The sequence below is a fragment of the Osmerus mordax genome, chromosome 10 (assembly GCF_038355195.1).
Source record: "Osmerus mordax isolate fOsmMor3 chromosome 10, fOsmMor3.pri, whole genome shotgun sequence".
In the NCBI taxonomy this organism is placed as follows: domain Eukaryota; kingdom Metazoa; phylum Chordata; class Actinopteri; order Osmeriformes; family Osmeridae; genus Osmerus; species Osmerus mordax.
Genome location: NC_090059.1, coordinates 7,103,030 through 7,123,152, shown reverse-complemented (window position 1 = coordinate 7,123,152; position 20,123 = coordinate 7,103,030). Strand labels below are relative to the sequence as shown.

The 20,123-nt window shown below is 51.8% G+C and overlaps 1 protein-coding gene across 2 annotated transcripts in view; it reads left to right on the top strand.

Annotated features, from left to right (window-relative positions):
* The window catches only part of mprip (myosin phosphatase Rho interacting protein), a 36,961-nt gene that overhangs the window by 1,197 nt on the left and 15,641 nt on the right, over window positions 1–20,123 (top strand). For both annotated transcript variants that reach the window (XM_067244454.1, XM_067244455.1), the window contains exons 2-13: window positions 3,727–3,804; window positions 4,449–4,514; window positions 11,130–11,281; window positions 11,383–11,467; window positions 11,754–11,928; window positions 12,177–12,612; window positions 14,731–14,857; window positions 16,165–16,269; window positions 18,341–18,397; window positions 18,946–19,014; window positions 19,584–19,673; window positions 19,857–19,969. In XM_067244454.1, coding sequence (XP_067100555.1) covers window positions 3,727–3,804; window positions 4,449–4,514; window positions 11,130–11,281; window positions 11,383–11,467; window positions 11,754–11,928; window positions 12,177–12,612; window positions 14,731–14,857; window positions 16,165–16,269; window positions 18,341–18,397; window positions 18,946–19,014; window positions 19,584–19,673; window positions 19,857–19,969 — 1,553 coding nt within the window. The remainder of the gene's footprint in view (window positions 1–3,726; window positions 3,805–4,448; window positions 4,515–11,129; window positions 11,282–11,382; window positions 11,468–11,753; window positions 11,929–12,176; window positions 12,613–14,730; window positions 14,858–16,164; window positions 16,270–18,340; window positions 18,398–18,945; window positions 19,015–19,583; window positions 19,674–19,856; window positions 19,970–20,123) is intronic.

Here is a 20,123-nt window from a genome sequence, read left to right as displayed (position 1 = left end):
TGATGAGTGGATGATGAAAATGAGGGAATGTTACCCCAAAAAGTGAGACTGTCTGCCTCCTGCAATACTCCAATGTCTACTTATTTGATGTCAGTCTTTATCTACCTAGTTTCCTTCGGCTAAAGAGAACACTGTATGCCTGCACTCAACAGAACGAGTCTCAGATTTGGGCTAAAAGGGAGCGCGCATACGCTGTGAAGTTAATTTAACACAGTCCACAGTGCTGCCCTTTATTCTGCTTGGGAAGCAGTAGCCTCGTTTTTGAAGTCGTTGCATAAGAGTAGACGAAATAGGCTGCTAAACGGACTCATGTCTGCAAATCAGTATAGAATATATTATGAGGAAGCGCCTTTTGAGTTTACCACAATGCATATACCTCAGAGCCTAGGGAAGGCCCCAGATCATTAGTTTAGTCTGTGTTGTATCCTGTAATTGATCCCATACGATGAGGTCCAGATGGGCCCTTGAACATGGTTTAAGAATCAAACAGCAACGTCAGCATCCTTTCTCTCCACCAGTGTGTTGTTGTGTGTGTGTTTTGTGTGTTTTTGTATGTGGAGAGACTCTTCCTGTCACCGCATTTGTTAATGCCTGTGTGCAATTATTGCAGGTTAACCCCTTAAAACCTGGACTTCTTAGTCAGGATCGGGATTTTAATCATTACATCATTTCCTTAATCCCCCTGAGACTCACAGCCCCCCCCCCCCCCATCCTTTTTATCTTTCACAGCACCAATGGGACCAGTGTTGTTTGTACACCAATCACCTGTTAGGGAATTAACTAGCTCTTATCTGTGTCCAACCACGCCATAGCTTCCCTCAACCAACCCTTTCAAAGAGTTCGTAGACCTCTACGCAGCCTGACTTGACAAGAGAGAATGCACACAGCTGTCTTCATTACCATGTTTTAAAAAAGCACTTTGTGGCGTCGCTAACGTGTGTAAATAGCTCACCGTTCAGGCAGTCCACATGTTAAGCCAGTGGCCCCTTTGAAACAGATCAAAACCCTGTTTTGGATCAACAGATTTTGATTTTCAGTCATGAAGAATGCAAAATTGCTGGAATATACTTATACATTTTAGCGTTAACTGTGTTTTTAGAGTCTCTGTCGAGGTATCTTTGAGTTTAGCGAAGACAGGCTGGAGAGGGCGTTAGCGACATTGACTTCATCATCCACTCACTCCTCCACTGTTTCTGGTAGATAGCGTTCGTGAGCCGGCCAGAGTTCTCCCAAGCTGCGACCTCATGCTGTTGAAACGCTACCGCTGCGACTCCAAACGGAGTCTCATTAGTTTGGATAAATCTGGCCCCTGGATTAAAATGGGAGCTGTTTGAGTTTTGAATAGAGTTGGGGCTGTTAGTCACTGGCATACAGACAGTTCCCCCTTCTACTCGCATTCATTTGATCACATTCACCCCGTGAATGCAACTCTGAAATGGATAGCCCACATGGAAAAGTTATCCGAAGAGAAGGAGCTTAATGTCAACGCCGAACAGTATCCAATATAAACAATCTCTTTGTTTAACCCACCAGGGACAGGAGGTGTACTGGGGGAGGGCTTGACTGAGCAGATTCCTCCATCATAGTCTGTTTAGTACAGAAACAGACATTTGATTTCCCAGAAAGGCCTTTTTTTAATGGGCTAGTACTTTCAGCTGAAGCTTAAGGCCTTTTCAGTGCTGGTTAGTTTTTGTTGTTTCTGCTGTTGTTCCGGATTTATCGCTTTGCTCTATTGTCCTTCCTTAGGCATTATAGTATAAAGCATAGAGAGTAGGCTACAGCAGGGGCACGATGAGAGAGACGGAGAAGGAGACTGACCGAGAAAGGGAGAGCCGGGGGGAGAGAGAGATGGGGGGAGAGAGAGAGAGAGACAGACTGTGACATGAGAGGCAGAGAGAGAGAGAGAGACGGGGGGAGAGAGAGACGGGGGAGAGAGAGACGGGGGGAGAGAGAGACGGGGGGAGAGAGAGACGGGGGGAGAGAGAGACGGGGGGAGAGAGAGAGAGACAGAGAAGGATATGATGGGAGTTTAGGGGAGGTGAAGGAGGGAGGGGAGGTTGCTGAGCTTGCAGAAGGAACTGTGGGATTGAGAAGGTTCCTCCCACACTGAGGGCTTCAGCCTGGTCAACCTGGTGGCCATGGACCTCAGTTTATAGAGCAGAAAAGGACAGTTTATCCCGTGTGGTGTTTAGACGGCCTGTTCATCTGCCCCTTAGCGGAGCAGCCGCAGTGCAGGGAATTCAAGGGACGAGAACTATTCGAATGTCAGAAGGTCACATTGGAGTTAGTGTTGGGGACGCACACGTCATTCTCGGTTCCTGTAGGCCTGGCTGATGACTGTGTCACTAAGCTCCTGTAATCATCGTTGTCCACCATGACAGTGGTTGTAGACTTCCTGGCCCACCCTAGGGGGGGGCTTTCGCTGGGGAGGAAATGAGGAGTTAACCTCGGTAGTGAGGAGGGCTGGAGGGACTGGGAGTGGAGAGGCTGCAGGGTCACTGGAGGACCACTGGAGAGGAAGTCAGCCGTGTGTGTGTGCGTGTGGGAAGAGAGCAGGGGTGTGTGTGTGTGTGTGTGTGTCACTGTTGCTCATTTGTGCATCCTGGCTTCATGGCTGTCATCATCGGTACGGGCCACAGCTGCTGGTTTGTCTGTCTTTTGGTGGCCCCCCGCGTCTAATTGCCTCTCTCTCAGTCACTTTCTGTCTCTCTTTCTCTCGTCCCTTATCTCCCTCTCTCACCCCATATCCCTCTCCCTATCTCTTTCCTGATCTCCAGAAGGAGATAGTCAGGGATCGTCAGTCACTGTTGGCAAATTACCCGGGTCTTGATTCGTTTTTTGTTTTTTTAAATCTGGGGGTTATGACACGTTTCGCCCCCCCCCCCCTCTCGAGTCGTATTTTAAAACACGCCAAGCCATCCACCCGCCTCTGCAGACTCTGTGCATGCTCCGACAAGACACACGTATGGATTTATGGCAAACATGCAGGGGCCTTGGGGGGGGAAATGGCCTACATTCAGAGCTGCTTAACAGTCGTCTGCACACCAGGTGAGAAAGGGGGAGAAACGGAGAGAGCGGGAGAAAGAGGGGCGGGGGGGGGTGAAGAAAGACAGATAAACGCAGAAAGAGAGGAGGAGAAAGAGGGAGGAAGAGAGGGGAAGGAGGTAGGTGGAGAGGGAAACGAACGAAGGGAGAGCTGGAGAAGGGGGGGGGGGCAGAGAGAGTACTGTCAAACAGGAATGACAGCTGCGAGGAGGTAATGTTTAACTGTACAGGCAGCGATAGACGCCTGATTTCAAAGCAAAGAGGCGCCCTTTAGTAGGAGGCCCTTTTAAAAAGGGCCTCCTACTCCCCCTCTCCCGTGGGAACGACTCGTGTCTTTTTATTTGTTGACGCGTCCCTTAATCTTCACCCCGTATTCAGAGGAGCAAATAGTTGCCGTTTGAACAAGCCTGTGTAGCCCGTGGCGGAAGCCAGTATGTAGATCGATAGGCAGGTGGTGTCACTTCGTTCTTGGTTCCTCTGTTTTTGCTCTGGGGGCTAGGACGAGTTCCACTGGGGTTCATCACATGTATGACTGGGCCCACAGGTGCACCAACACAGTCTGTGTGGCTCCAAACTGCCCTGCGAGGAGGGAAGCGACGTATGGAACCCAAACATGTTCTCTCTACGTTTCTCGCCGCTCGCTCGTACAGATTGCTAAAATTGCTGCTTTTTCTTTTACAGGCCAAACCTATTTATGGCGGATGGCTTTGCTTGGCCCCCGAGGGAACGGACTTTGACAATCCTAATCAGAGGTCCCGGGTAAGTAAGTGTGTGTGTGTGTGTGTGTGTGTGTGTGTGTGTGTGTGTGTGTGTGTGTGTGTGTGTGTGTGTGTGTGTGTGTGTGTGTGTGTGTGTGTGTGTGTGTGTGTGTGTGTGTGTGTGTGTGTGTGTGTGTGTGTGTGTGTGTGTGTGTGTGTGTGTGTGTGTGTGTGTGTGTGTGTGTGTGTGTGTGTGTGTGTGTGTGTGTGTGTGTGTGTGTGTGTGTGTGTGTGTGTGTGTGTGTGTGTGTGTGTGTGTGTGTGTGTGTGTGTGTGTGTGTGTGTGTGTGTGTGTGTGTGTGTGTGTGTGTGTGTGTGTGTGTGTGTGTGTGTGTGTGTGTGTGTGTGTGTGTGTGTGTGTGTGTGTGTGTGTGTGTGTGTGTGTGTGTGTGTGTGTGTGTGTGTGTGTGTGTGTGGAATCGACAGACACGTATGCGCACACTGGGGGACAGTTCCCCCTTTTTATCACTCTACAGATAAGCAGGTGAATGTTTGTAATGCACAATCCCACTCAAACACTAGCCCAACCATCAGCCAACCATGCCCAGCGTGTACAGGTGATGGTGGTTTGTTAACTTGCTGTCGATTGAATAGCTCACTCGCTCCCCCCACCTCTGTCTCTACCTCTCTCTCTCTCCTCAACAGAAATGGCAGCGGAGGTTCTTTGTGCTGTACGAACATGGGTGCCTTCGCTTTGCTCTAGATGAGTCGGTAAGGAGCTCTCTCTCTCTCTCTTCATATCTCGTCTGTTTCTGTACCTCTGTTCTCTCTCTCTCTCTCTCTCTCTCTCTCTCTCTCTCTCTCTCTCTCTCTCTCCGTATGCATCTCTCATTCTCTTACTTTTCACGCCTCCTTTCTTTAAGGTCACTCCCTCCTTGTAAGGTCTAGGGAATCAGGCTGACCTCCTTTAGTGTCATAAAGCACTTTTCTAGACCAGTGTCGCGCTGTTCCACTGCTGCTTGCGGGGAGATATGGTTCTGCGCTCTTATCTCAGGCCAGGCAGAGGTGCACGTGTGTGTGTACGTGTAGGGGTAGAAACCGTCCCCACCCTGCTGAGGGGTGCCCTGACACCGTGGAGACCCGAGAAATGTGCAGCAGAGAGAGAGAGAGAACTAAGAGAGAGGGAGAGAGAATGGAGGAGAAGAAAAAAAGAGGTGTGTGCGCGTGTGTATGTGTGTCACTTGGGAATGCGACACGGGTGACCAAACCCACTGGCCGATCAGACTGGTGATTAGATTGCTTGTGTGCAAACAGTGAGGCCCACACTGCCCTGCCTGCCTTCCTGCCCGGCGGTTCACTTCCAAACCCACAAAATGGCGGGCCATTCACAAAAACGGAGCGTCCGTCATCAAATGCGGCCCCGCAGAGGTCAAACGCTCGGCGCGCGCACAACGCCGACTTTGTCGCCGCGCTCGCGAAGGACGCGAGCAGTCGACGGAGGACATAGAAGTGCGACCCCGTGTGCCCGGGAGGCAGACGGGCGCACCTTCAGACCCCGGAGATTCCGCCCGTTTGGAAGAAGGAAGGAGGAGACGGTCCAAGCCTCTCCCTCTCGTCCTGACCACAAAAGCAGGAAGACGGGTGTGTTTGCGTGCGTGTGCCGCGTGCCCGCAGCCCGGCCACATGCGCTCTACGTGTTTTCCTCCTATTGTGAAGGATACTCCCAACACCGTCGGCCACATTGTCCACCAGTCTTTTCATCTGCTGAGGGAACGCTGGTAGACTGGGGGGAAACTGGATCGGGAAAATGGCCGCCACGCACGCACGCACACGCACCCCGTAACCACCATCACTAACACCCCACCCCCCCCCCACCCCCATTAAACAAGAACACTCCCAAATCTGACCGGGTAGGACTTTGCGCTCACAAGTGTTTCCACATTTTTAAGGCTCAACAGAAGGAAGATAGGCAGCATAATATTCTGTCGTATATTTGACTTTTTCATAAATCAACCCTATTGCCTACATACTGGATATTTCACCTCCTAGACATAAAAAAGAGATTCCGATATCTCTCTCACACACTCACCTCTCTCCTCGTTTGATCAACTGATCCTCCCTCCCATTACTCTTGCCTCCCTAGCAACTGATTAAGGGCCCCTGCACTCAGTAAGTCTCCCAGTCTGGCCAAGGTCCAGAAGGGTTCTTACATTTACATTTAGTCATTTAGCAGACGCTCTTATCCAGAGCGACTTACAGCAAGTACAGGGACATTCCCCCCGGAGCAAGTAGGGTGAAGTGCCTTGCCCAAGGACACAACGTCATTTTGCACAGCTGGGAATCGAACTGGAAACCTTCAGATTACTAGCCCGACTCCCTCACAACTCAGCCATCTGACTCTTACAAAAGCAGCAGCAAAATCAGGCAAGCTGGCTGTTCTCCACTGTTAGCTACGGGTTAGCTGACTGTTCTTTACTGTTGGTTACAGCCAAGCTAGCCAACTGTTCTTTACCCAGCGCTACAGCCAGGCTTACCTGTTGGTTACAGGTGAGTTAGCTACTAGCAGTGCTCTGTTTGGTTACGGGCTAGCTAGCTAGCTGTTCTCTGTTTTGTCATCCTTAGCTCAGCCAAATGGCTTAATGGGGAGAATGACCACTTGATAAAGATTCCATTGTTCTCTTTCCAATGATCCGATTAACACACTATTCTTTCAGACACCCAGGCCAGACAGCCAGACAGCGATAGGAATCTCCAGCCCATGTGACAAAGCTAAAGATGTGGCGTTTCTGGATAAGAGCGTCTGCTAAATGACTAAAAATGACTAAATGTTTCTCAGAATGAGCCAAGCTGACAAAGTTACATTCACTGTTCTTTATCACAAGCTGACACTTGGGGTTAGACTTGGTAGAACTGGCCTTTTAGATGGTTTCCCATAGGCTACTGTTATCCACCTTGAATAAATCACATCTATAAAAAGTTCAGGGTATATGGTTTGGAATGCTTGTCCTCCAAAGCTAGTCCTCTGATGGGGTTGTTTGAATCTACGTCACAGGGGCTGAATGAGCCAGCTAACTGGCTTACTGCACTTATGGTTCTGTCTGCCCGGTCTTTTAGAAGAATGTTCCGGAAAACTGCCCTGATTCTCCCCCTCCAAGTCTGACTGTCCTCATAAAAAAAAGACCCAATATGGTCTAGGAGCGGGATACTTATCCTGTTTTGAAGCGATTGTTAGTAATTCCTCTGCTGGTCTTGGCCAGCTGAGGGGGCGGGAGTGAGGTAACCCTGTGTAAGGAAGGGTGAGGCAGAGGTTGAGGCGGGGGAGGGAGGGGGTGAGGCAGAGGTTGAGGCGGGGGAGGGGGGGGGGGGGGTAAGGCAGTGGTTGAGACAGGGGAGGGAGGGGGGGTGAGGCAGAGGTTGAGACGGGGGAGGTGGGTGAGGCAGAGGTTGGGGGGGGGGAGGGGTGCTGCTGAGAGGGATTGAGATGGGAGGGTGGTGTTGAAACATTGGATGAATGTAAACAAAGAACAAGACACAACGCTCGCCAGACATTGGGCTCGATTCAGTACCAAATTCAGGATGATATCCGAAATCTACAAATTGGTTCAATTTGCCCCCCCCCCCCCGCCTCGGCTGTAATACATGTAGACTCTGTGTTGTTTGCTGTTGTTTGAGCGGTGGAAACAGGAGGAGTGTCTTGGTACGGACATCTGAAGCCGTGGCCTCTTAAAAGCGGAACTATTTTCGCTCTGAGAAGAGGGAGATGCTCTCTCAGGCCTCCAGCAGCATGGCTCTGGAGATGCCCATATTTGGTGAACTACGGCAGGCTCCCAGCTCCCTGGCCAGGGGAGAGGAAGAAACAAACACGGAGAGAGAGAGACTGTGAGCCCCCCCCAAAAAACCACAAGGAAACGTCAGCTAGCCCCAAACATTCCCCACACATACACACACACACACAACCCACCAATTCAAGCGCCACGTTGTGAAAGTGCGAGGGGTATAGGTATGAACCATCGTACAGGCCATGGGGTGTCGATTTTAGAATCTCGCAGTGTGAGTGAGTGGAAGGGAGAGAAAAGAGATTGGAGTCGTTAAAAAGACGGCGTAACATGGGAGAGAGGATGAGAAGGATAGATTGATAGAGCATGTGAGGAAGAGATCAGCTGAGAGGGAGGTATAATCAGACAGATAGGCAGCAAGTGGAATGAGACGGGATTGAGACCAACAACCTGTCTCGGAGGCTACAGTGAGTCAGTCACCCAGCTCCATCTTAGAGTCACTTTTGCAGTCAGCCTCGTTTTAGAGGCTGCAGAGTCACTTGGGCCTGTGTATTAGAGTCTCCAGTCAGTCCTGTTTTAGAGGCTGCAGTCAGCCCTGTTTTAGAGGCTGCAGAGTCACTTGGGCCTGTCCTTAAAAGGCTGCAGAGTCAACCTTGCTTTGAAGGCTGCAGAGTCAGTCTTGAGCTGTTCTGGAGGTTGCTAGACCCTGTCCTAGACAGTCAGATGCGGAGCAGAATCATCCGTATGTGTGGAGCCCACGGCTGCTTCCTAGCCCTGAGGTATTTAATCGGGAGTGGGGGGCAGGTGGAGAACAAACGAGTGGAGATGGGGGAGGATTGTTGGAGGGTTGGTAGATGAGGTGTGGAAGGAGGAGAAGGAGAAGGAGCAGAAGAAAAGAGGAGAGGAGAGGAGGAGGTTTCATAGATAAAACCAGAGTGGCAGTTGTTGCCTGTTCTGATGAAGGGGGTTGGCGTGTCGGGGCACATGTGCCATATAAAACAGTGGCTTCCACTCTGCGGCGTTCTGCGGTCTCTGACGGGCTTGCCACCGGCTCGGCCAATAAAAACCCAGCCGAAGAAGAATTCATCATTTATAGAGCGGGTGTATGCCACTTAATTGTAAAGCTGGCTTTGTGAGTTTTTCTCTCTTTTTTTTTTTTACACTTAATTCATTTTTTACGATCCTCGCTCAGGGCAGACTGTTTTTCCCCGACAAAAGATATTATTACTCCCCTCTACAGATCCTTCATCTCTTCGTGTGTCACGTTCTTGGAGACTCCAAACTCCTTCTCCTGTTCTGTGAGAAAGTCATTATTTTTAATAATACCCCCGTGTGGAACTATATATAGACACCCACCATGGAGTGTCTATAGTGGAGTGACACAATGAGAGGATATGGCACTAGGACTGTTGGGAGAGAAATCAAGCCTGCCATAACTCAGACCCCATGAATGGCAGTCTTGGCAGATATATATCGTCTTTGTTTCGGTTCCAGCGCAAGATATTTCTCGAAGGCAGTTTGAGGTCGCTCCATAGGCAGTGACCCACGCAGACCCAGGATCAGGTCCACCCCCTCCGTAACCCTAACCCCGCTCTGCGCCGGCATCGGTGGTCAAACTGATCCAGGAGCAGAGCTCGCGGGCGATCCCACCGCCCCAGCGTCCCTCTCTGCCCGCCTGCACAGAGGAGGTGGAGGGGAGGAAGGTATTTCCTCGCAGCCCCAGCCTATTGTAGGATTCAATCCGAACACCCGTTACTGTAGTAAACACTTTCCCTCGCCGTGTAAATAAGACTTCAATTGCGCCCTATTGTTGTTCCGCCAGAGGTAGTACCAGTCGTCATGGTGATAGCACCATGAGTGTCGTTACAGGGATGTTGTCTGCAGAGAACCGAGACGTTGGGTGCTTTATAAATGCCGTACTGCTGCTTCATTTGAAAGCGCTGTTCACCCTCCACGCGAGTGAGAAAGATATCCGACGATCACCTCCATCTTACATTTACATTTAGTCATTTAGCAGACGCTCTTATCCAGAGCGACTGACAGTAAGTACAGGGACATTCCCCCTGAGGCAAGTAGGGTGAAGTGCCTTGCCCAAGGACACAACGTCAATTGACACGGCCGGGAATCGAACTGGCAACCTTCAGATTACTAGCCCGATTCCCTAACCGCTCAGCCACCTGACTCCCTATCTTGCTCTTCTCCTCCTCTCTCTCTCTCTCTCTCTCTCTCTCTCTCTCTCTCTCTCTCTCTCTCTCTCTCTCTCTTCCCCCTCCCCCCCCCCCCATATCTCTGTATCTTTCTTCTCTATCCCCCGTATCTCTGTCCCCATCTCTTTTGATCTCTATCCCTCTCTTTCTCTCCCTCCCCCTCTCTCTCTCTCCCAGCCCTAGTGCTCTGTGTCTGAAACAAGCTCCTGCAGTCTCAGCCCTCTAAAGTGTGACCCAGACTAGTTGCCATATTTGGCTGGGCTTCGCTGGCTGATCTTAATAAAGCAGGATCTGTGTTGGATGACCTTAAAAGGAGCTGGGGGAAGAGGGAGGGAAAGATAAAGACATGAAGAGAGAGAGAGAGAGACAGCACCTGTTTTACATCTTAAGTTAAGTCACACAGCACAAGCCCTGATAACAGCACAAGCTGGCTGCAGGAATCAGACCATGCCCCACAGTGCTCAGTCAGACCTCTCTGTGGCCTTCTGGGTAGTCGGACCTCACTGTGGCCTTCTGGGTAGTCGGACCTCACCGTGGTCTTCTGGGTAGTCAGACCTCACCATGGCCTTCTGGGAAGTCTACCTCGGAAGGTGAAGGGAGCACTCTGTGGGTTAGCATGGGCACACAGCACCACACACACACACACACACACACAAAGACACAAACGCACAATGTAGGCCCTAATCCCAGCCATGCACAGCCAGTCTGGATGGGTTGCGTGTATTGGCAGTAGGTGCAGTACAGTTGTGAGGATGGTCAAACCCAGTGTTTGCAGTACTGTCTGGATCAGTGCTGTCCAAAGAGCCTGGCCATTGTAAACGTGTCATGTGGTGGTCTCTTTGGACAGGGAGAGGGGCCAGATTGAGTCACATTCCATATCTACAGAGAGAGAAGGGTCCGCTTGTATCGTATGCCAGTGTAGCACCACAGGACTCCTTTTGTGCTTACAAAGTGCTGTGAAGTGTGCTCGGCATCTCCAGCATGTTGTACGCAACTCTTTGTCTCAGTTATTGAGCGAGGGTACACACACACATTATACATACACACACACATTCCACCCATCGAGCGCTGGAACTGAAAGGATTCCCTGGTTACCAGGGCGACCTGTTGCGAACAGCAGCATAAGCTAACAGTAGAGCAGAGGACAGGTGTGGGGGGGTGGTGTGACCTCAAAGGGAGACAGAGGGGAAGAGAGAAGGGGCTGATGGGAGAAAGACAGACGTGAGAGGTATTTCGTAGGCATCGTCACGTCCAGCAATAAACTCCAGCCATCAGTCAATCCATATTCCTTCAACTCATTACTCCCTCCCACAAGGTGCGCTTGTTTTCCACCCCAGCCCCTCACACTGCCCTAGCCCACAGTGAATGTAACCCCGTGTGGTGTGCTTGTTTTCCCTCCCCAGCCCAGCACGCTTCCCCAGGGCACAGTGAACATGAACCTGTGTTCGGACGTCGTCGATGCCGAGCCCCGGACGGGGCAGAAGAACGCCCTGTGCATCATCACCCCCGAGCAGGAATACTTCATCAGGGGAGAAAACAAAGAGATTATCAATGGGTAGGTCTCTCTGTGTGTGTGTGCGTGTTGCCCAGTGTGTGTTTGAGGTACCCTGTGTGTGTGTGTGTGTGTGTGTTAACCCGCTGTCTTGCTGTGTGCAGCTGGACTGAACAGCTGGTGGTGTACCCCCGGACCAACAAGCAGAACCAGAAAAAGAAACGCAAGGTGGAGCCTACCACCTCCCAGGTAACCACACACACACACACACACACACAGTGTATTTTAAAACACGCACGTCAGACTCCTCACACATACCACCCACCAGTTTGAGTAGGACACTAAAGTGTGTGTGGTTGACGTCAGTGTTCATTCACCCCTTAAAACCGACAGACGGCTGAAAGCCTTGTCATGTTATTGTTATTATGTCGTGTTGACATGTTGTCGCCGTCACGTTGTCTTGTCGTTGTGTGGTCGTCATCATGTTATTTTGCCATCATGTTGTTGTTGTTTTTTTTTCCTGTTGACCCACCAGGAGCCGGGCCCAGCCAAGGTGGCGGTGACGGGCTCGGGGATCCCAGAGGCAGAGAAGGTTCCAGACTCCAGCTCCATCATCTGGCAGGAGGAGCTGAGCCAGAGGGAGGCGGAGGGGGCGGCCGTGTGGTCGGCGGCCGACCTGCCCGCGCTGGGCTCCCCACTGGCCCCCGCAGGTAGGGAGGAGCGAGGGGACGGAGGGTCCTCCACGCCGCTTTCGCGTCCGCGTCCCCTGAAAATGCTGACTCGCCGTCTCATGGCGACAGCTGCTCCCGAGAGGTTCAGGGCTAGCATCGGGCGTCCATCTGGAACTGAGATCGTTTTAGGGGTGGATGTGCAGTTATGTGGGAAAGACATCCCATTTTCGGCGCCGTTTAACACTTCCTCCTTCCCTGTGTCCACCCCTCTGCCCCCCTCCCCCCAGGCGAGGGCTCCTCTGCAGGGCGCGGCTCGGACGCCGGCTCCCTAAACGGCGAGGAGGTGGACCGCGGCGGGCCGCCTCTCCACGGCGCCGCCCCGCACCCCCCCCACGACCTCCTCTCCCCCACGGGCTCCTGCTCCAGCCTGGGGGGCCTCCCCCGGTGCCTCTCCCCGGCCCCCAGCGACCCCTTCCCCTCGGGCAGCTCCCTGCTCTCCAACGGCTCCCACATCAGCGGCTCGGTCAGCTCCCTGGACTCGGACGCCAGCGGCAGCACGGTCGCCTCCACGGAGAGCCACCCGCGCCAGCCGCACGGCGCCCACGGCAACCACGCCGACACGCCGCGGGCGCGCCGCCTGGAGGCGGAGGCCAGGAAGGCGGAGAAGAGGAGCCGGGCACGGAGCCCGGAGAGAGAGGCGGCCGTGTTCAGCCCCGAGAGGAGGTGAGGGAGGGGCTGGCTGGATGGATGGATGGATATATGGATGGATATGGATATCAATAGGTGGATATCAATAGATGGATATCAATAGATGGATATCAATAGATGGATATCAATAGATGAATAAAAGACTGGCTGGATTGGTTAATTACTTTTTGGACTCGGAATTACTTGGAGTTAAGTGGAGAGACACCCAGCTGATTTTTGTGTCCTGGGAGATGTAGGCTCTACACAGCCTGGGAGATGTAGGCTGTACACAGCCTGGGAGATGTAGGCTCTACACAGCCCGGGAGATGTAGGCTCTACACAGCCCGGGAGATGTAGGCTCTACACAGCCTGGGAGATGTAGGCTCTACACAGCCCGGGAGATGTAGGCTCTACACAGCCCGGGAGATGTAGGCTCTACACAGCCCGGGAGATGTAGGCTCTACACAGCCCGGGAGAGCAGAGAGGAGCTGGTCCTTAACTTAGCTGGCTAGATGCTGTCCGTTAGGTAAAGAGGCTAATCGGGGCCTGATTTAGATGGACTCCAGGTTCAAACCTGCAAACATTTGCCTGGCGGGAGAGGAGCTTATCCTTTTAAAGGCATGCCCACACACAGACAGCCCTGTGACGTGCACACACACAAACACACCAATTCTCTGTGGTGCCCACTCACATAGTCAGAAATAACGGTGAACTCTCAACGGGTCGAGAAATGGGCCATATTTGGTCAAATCCCCTCAGAGCAAAGTGATATCCCGAAATCCCAGTGTTAGTCTGCTAGGATTTGTGGTTATTGATGGATAACTCTCCTCACCAGGGTTGTCCAGCCTCTCCTGTTCAGGCTAAACACTCGCTGGATAAACAGGCTTTGTTCTTTCCATCCAGACGTCAGCCTTTGGCTCGGTTCGAGGAAAGGTTACCCAGGTCACACACACACTTCCTGGCTCTTCCACCCCCTCCTTCCGAGCCAGAGCTGAGAGGAGAGGATAGACGAGAGAGAGAGGGGAGAGGATAGATGAGAGAGAGAGGATAGATGAGAGAGAGAGAGAGAGAGAGAGGAGAGGATAGATGAGAGAGAGAGGAGAGGATAGACGAGAGAGAGGAGAAGATAGACGAGAGAGAGGAGAGGATAGATGAGAGAGAGAGAGAGGATAGATGAGAGAGAGGAGAGGATAGATGAGAGAGAGAGGATAGATGAGAGGAGAGGATAGATGAGAGGAGAGGATAGACGAGAGAGAGAGGATAGACGAGAGAGAGAGGATAGACGAGAGAGAGAGGAGAGGATAGATGAGAGAGGAGAGGATTGACGAGAGAGAGAGAGGAGAGGATAGATGAGCGAGAGAGAGAGAGAGAGAGAGGAGAGGATAGATGAGAGAGAGAGGAGAGGATAGATGAGAGAGAGAGGAGAGGATAGATGAGAGAGAGAGGAGAGGATAGATGAGAGAGAGAGAGAGAGAGAGGAGAGGATAGATGAGAGAGAGAGGAGAGGATAGAGTCTATCAGTAGAAAGATAACTGGTCCCATTCGATTCATTTTTTTTTAGGGGGGGGGGGGGGGGATCAGATATCTCTTTGTAACTCCGTCTCTCTCTATCTCTCTACCCCCTTTCGCCTCTGTCTCATTCTCTCTCACTCACACACTCACGCCCGTACCCACACAGTGCCTCACTGCACCCCGGCAGTAAGCGAAGCATCCGGGGATCATGTGACAGGAATGCCTCCCTCCTGGTCGGAGCCTCGTTGCCTTGTAAGGTAGCAGAGCTCCCCTAATAAGGACAACATTAGGGGGGGAAAAAAACCGAGTCATTTCATATTTCCCACCGCCTGTCTCTCGCTCTCTCTCTAGCTGTGTCTCTCTCCCTTTCTTGCTCTCTCGTTCTCTCTGCCCTTCTCTCTCTCTCTCGCTCTCTCTCTCTGTCTCTGTCTCTCTGTCTCTCCCCTCTCTCTACCTGCGGTGTCTCGCTCGGCCTCTCTTTCTCTGAGTGAATGCTGGCCATGCCATCCGGTGTGATCCACCGCAGCCCCTCACCGTGTCCTCCTCACCTTACCCGGAGACCACCAGCAGGCCTCTGCACCCTGTTGCCGTCATTAACCATGCATCTGTGTGTGTGTGTGTGTTTGTGTGTGTGTGTTTCAGTCGCTCCGGTGTGATAGAGAAGCTGGAGGCCCTGGAGCTGGAGAACGCTGAGAGGATGGAGGTGGAGGAGGCAGGCAGGGGCGGAGGCAGGCAGGGCCGCAGCGAGCAGCGCCGCCTCCACAGAGAGGTATACCCTAACCCCGTGTGTGCGCGCGTACACGCTTTGGTGGGTGTGTAACAGCATACGCATTGTGTACAAGTTAACCATGGATGTGTTTCAAATGCCGTTTAAAAACGCTCAGACGGCGCTACGAAGCTACTCTCCTCCTCTCCACCCCCCCCCCCCCCCCCCCATCTTCTTTGAATGAAGAAAGTTATTTCCCTCCCATCCTTCCCCTCTTCCTCCTTTTCTCAAATGTTTCTACTTTCTTGCTTCGTCTTCTCCCTACCCCTTTTCACATCTCTCTCTCTCTCCCCCCCGGCCCGCCCCCGTCCTGTCTTTGTTTGGGTTAGGGGCTCGGGGGGGGTCAGAGTGTGCTCCGGGTTCATTTCCAGTTTCCATTCTGTGGTCGGAGTCCCCTGGTAATTGTGCTTCCTTTTCCCAGCCTGGTCAGAGAAGAGCCCAGGAGAACACTGAGCCCCTCACACACACACACACAGTCACACACAGTCACGGCCCTCCACAGAGACTCGTTCTTCAGTAATCTAGCCACCGTCATCAGCAGACTGTCCTAGACTGTCTCCCCAGGTTGTTTACGGTTTAGCATGCCTCCGCGCAGAGTCTGAGCGCCAGCACTCGAAAGATCTGTTCCCTCTTGTTCCTGCCTCTCGCAGTCTCTTCTAGTTCCCCTGCTCTCTGGGTCAGTGCCGGGTTGCTGAGGGGTACGTCTGTGGTAGGCCGGGTGAGATAGGAAAGGATCTCGATCGTATCATTGTCCCCAACGCTTTTGGACGTCTCTCTGACGTTTCTCTGTCGAATCGGTTTCCTCTGAAGGATGTTTGGCGACCGTTTGTAATGACGAAAGTAAGTCAGTTTCAATACACCCAAGGACAATGTTTATAGAATTTCTCAACAATAATCAAGACGAGAGAGGGGTACCATGTCTGGGGGAATTGTGACGTGAGCTTTCTGCCGCCCCAGACATCCGTAGTCTTTAGCTGTGGGCTGATATCATCTGCCAAACTGAGGTGGACGTCACTGAGCATTAGCTGCTAGCTCTAGCTAGCTAACTCTCTAGCTAGCTAACTCCTATTACTGGAACCTTCCGTCAACCAATAGCAATGCAATCGGGAATAAAACGCACATTTTGACACCTTTCACGTCTGGGTTACAGTAATGCAAAAACTTGGAGGAGCCGTGGTGGCTAGAATATAAAGTATATCAAATGTGAGTTGACAGTAAAGCCTTTGCTGGTAGCGCAATAGTACCAAATAGTATGCCTTGCTGGTAGCAAGAACACTAATAACCAGTCTGCGTGCATGTTTGTGTTCCAGGAGCAGAGGCATGACCCTGGCCAGGGCCTGGACTTCCCCTCCACCCTGCCCCCCCTGAGGAGAGCCAAGTCCCTGGACCGCCGCACCACCGAGTCTGTGATGACCGTGAGTGTCTCCTCCCTCGTCCTCGCCCCTCTCTCCTCCCCACATGGCCTCCCTCATCCCCCCCTCACCTCTCTCTCCTCCCCCCATGGACTCCCTCACCCTCTCTGCTCCAGTGCAGGGGCTGTGGCTCTGGGGTCTCCAGCCTCTGCAGCTGGTCTGCAGGGGCTAGGCCAGTACAGCCTCTCACTGCCCCGGGCCTGGGAGATAGGAGGGGAGTGTTTGTGTCTGTCACCAGAGGCCCGCCCAGGGTCGTTGACCGCAGGGTGAGAGTGGCTGAGAGTTTGGCCTTGGAGTCGGCAGGTGACTTGGGCCGGCCTCTCATTGGTCCAAATGCGCTGGAGGCTCGGGGGGGTGCGCAGCAGAACAATCAGGCGATGTTGTTTGCCCAAGGTGTGTGTGTGTACGTATGTGTGTACGTATGTGTGTGGGCTGAAGGAGTTGTGTCTGAAGGGCCAGACGATAGACCTGCTGTTCACCTCAGCTGTAGGGTTAACCTAGGGGGAACCACAGGGCCTGGACCTGGGGGGGGGGGGGGGGGGGGGGGGGTTATACCAAACTGTTGTTTAACTAACAATCTTGTTTGTCTGAAATAAGTCATTATGGCTCCTTGGTTGGGAAACCTTAACCCTGATCTGGTTGGTGAGGCAATACTGTGATGGAAACAATGCAACAACAATTCGGTTTGTTTGGTTTAATACGTCATTTGTGATCGGGATTAGGTTCAGGGATTATTGGTAGCTGTGGGAAAGTTGTGCTTTTGATACCGTAGCGTGTAGCCCTAACTAAAATGAAAAACACCTACAAAAACAACTCTGACCTTTCTTTACTCCTTGAGACTAACTAGTCTGTTTTGTGTGTGTGACTGCTGTGTGTGTGTGTGTGTGTGTTGTAGTGCAGTCCTCCAGGCAGCTGGGGGCAGTGCAGCCTGCCCTTCCTCTCTTCAGGTTACCCTCCTGCTCTCTCTGTGTGCAGCCATGCCCTGTAACAGTGCACCTGTAAGGCTGTGTGTGTTTATGAATGAGCAGGGTGTGTGTGCGTCTGAGTCACCAGACTTCCACTGCTTCCCCAAGGCACTGTTCACATGCCTGCGTTGTGTGTGTGTGTGTGTGTGTATGCGCGCGTGGGCGGGTACTTGTGTGTGTGTTTTCCCCTCCACTGTGTGGTAGCACACCAGGCGACAATACTGGACACTGAAGTTGGATTAGTGGATAGAGGCGGTCTCTAACGACTGGTCTGGGGTCCGATTCCTTCGTACCCCTCCGAGGGTTGAGAGAACGTGCGAGGAGGCAAAATCTGACTCTAGATCAGAGTTATGGCCCACTTTTCTTTTCGGTATTTGTTCGTGCATGTTGGAATGATTTTTTCTGCTCTTAATCCTTAATTATTTTGTCTTTCGAGGATGACCAGAGTCAGAGACCAATTGTTTCTCATCATACGTCATAAGACTTAGAATATAACTTAATCGATTATTATTTAAGTGCAGAAAAATGTGTTGTGTGTTGGTTTTTAAAGTGCTTCAGCTAACCCTCGTTCGATACAGACGGCAAAGTAGGTTCAGGTGAGTTGGCTGTTGTCATGCTGCTCATGTGACCTGGGTGTAGAGCAGTGATTGGCTGCCGTTGATCACATGGTACCTGTGTGATTAGCATCTCCCAGCTCGTCCTGCATGGGGGTTAGAGAGTCGGGCACAGCACTGCATCCCTGTGGAACAATGTCATAACTAGAGTTTGAGAGTGCCATGAGGACTGGTGTAAACTGTTTTCTCTCTCTCTGTCTCCTCCTGTCTCTGTTTGTCTGTCTGTCCTCCTCTCTATCGTCCTCTCTCTCTCTATCCCTCTATCCCTCTGTCTCTGTCTTTCCTCCATTCTGTCTGTCTGTCCTCCTGTCTGTCTTTCTACCCCTCTATCTCTCTCTCCCTGTCTATCTCTGTCTGTCTCTCTCTGTCTGGCTCTCCTTCCCTGTCTCGCTCTCTGTCTCTCTCTGTCTCTCCTTCCCTGTCTTGCTCTCTGTCTCTCTCTGTCTCTCTTTCCCTCCCTCTCTCTCTGTCTCTCTCTCTCTCCACCTCCGACAGCCCGATCTACTGAACTTCAAGAAGGGCTGGATGGTGAAGCTGGACGAGCAAGCGCAGGTACGGCACCCTGCCTGTGTACGCACGCAGCGGCGGCAAACGTGACACCGCAGCCGTCTCCCCCGTGACACGAGCCTGGGTCCGCACGCGGGGCTCATCAGCACCCATGAAAGCACCAGGGCCCCCCAGTTCAAACGGCCATCTGAAGTGTCCACCTCAAGCAATTCGAGAACGCCTGTAGCATTCTATGGCCTTTGGGGGGGGCTTTGATGGCGGCGCTTCAATGGCTGGCAGTTGAAAGAGTAGGGAGGTGCTTCCAAGTCTTTTAAAGATGGACCTTATCTAGACAAGTGAGGGGGGATGGAGAGAGTTCCTGTTAGAGACTGCCTGTTAGAGTGCTGCCAGTTAATACTCGTCGGATACTGGTTTGAAAAGGTTTTCCAATCTCAATCCGTTTATCATCAGTTGCGTTTTATTCATGGCTCGAAAGCAGTCCTTGTTCACATGGATCGATCGGATGAACCTGTTTCTGCCTTTTTCAATGTCTGTCGGCTTGTCCTAACCTTGTCTCTGACCTCTCATTGGCCTTCCCCTCCTCTCCGCTGCAGTGGAAGAAGTATTGGTTCGTGCTGACAGATCACAGTCTACGCTACTACAAGGACTCCATCGCTGAGGAGGTAGAGTCTCACCTCCCAAACACTCTCCTGGACCCTTGGTGACTGATGCCGTTTTACTGTTTCTGTCAGCATGACTGCTATTGACTTTGGGGGGGGGGGGTCAAATAAGACTTTAAAGGGGTCATAGAATGACAGCGGTGGCTTTTTTGAAACCGCTCGTTTTACAGCGGCAGTTTCAAATTGTGAGATTTAGATAGGAAAGAGGTGTCAATGGGCTTTGAGATTCACTGCATGTCCATTTTACCCACCGAACTGTCGTTATTCAACTATGACAAGGTAAACTCGGTTTTGCATTCTATGACCCCTTTAAACATATACACATAGTGCTGTGCAAAAGTCCATGATCTCAACGTGATAACTGTCTTAAAAATATATTTGGTCTACCGATACATGAACATGTTTTAGTCTTGTCATAATTTTGATTTTTTTAATGAATGAACTTTTTATATATATATATTTTTTTTTATTTGCGCCCAAGACTTTTGCCCAGTACTGTATGTGTATATTGTCTCTGCTGTGTCAGCAGACCAGATGTGTGCATGCGTGTGAGGAACTCCTTGTGTCCTCAGGCCTCAGACCTGGACGGGGAGATCGACCTGTCCACCTGCTACAACGTCACGGAGTACCAGGCTCAGCGCAACTACGGCTTCCAGATCCACGTGAGTGTCCTCTCTCTCCTCACCACAGCTCGTCCGGACAGCTTTTAGCCACTGCGACCCGCTTAGAATAGCTGAAGCGAGCCACGGCTGATTGGCCTCGTCGTTGGTCGTACTTGTGAAGTTACTATATCCACAGCTATTTGTTTGCAAGAGATCATGATGTGTAGACGTCTTCTTCTTCAGACCCAGGAGGGCGTCCACACCCTGTCGGCCATGACGGCAGGAATCCGCAGGAACTGGATCCTGGCGGTCATGAAGAACGTGAGGCCCTCCTCCACAGCCCCGGATGTGGCCAGGTCAGCATCTTCCACACCTGCTCTCTGGAGCGCCAAAAATCTGACAAAAGAAAATACATGTTTCCTGTGCTTTTGTCAAAAGCTAGCTAGCCGTGTCGTATCATTTTCTGTCTTCAAAGAGACGATATTGACTCACCAATATTGACTTGTCCCA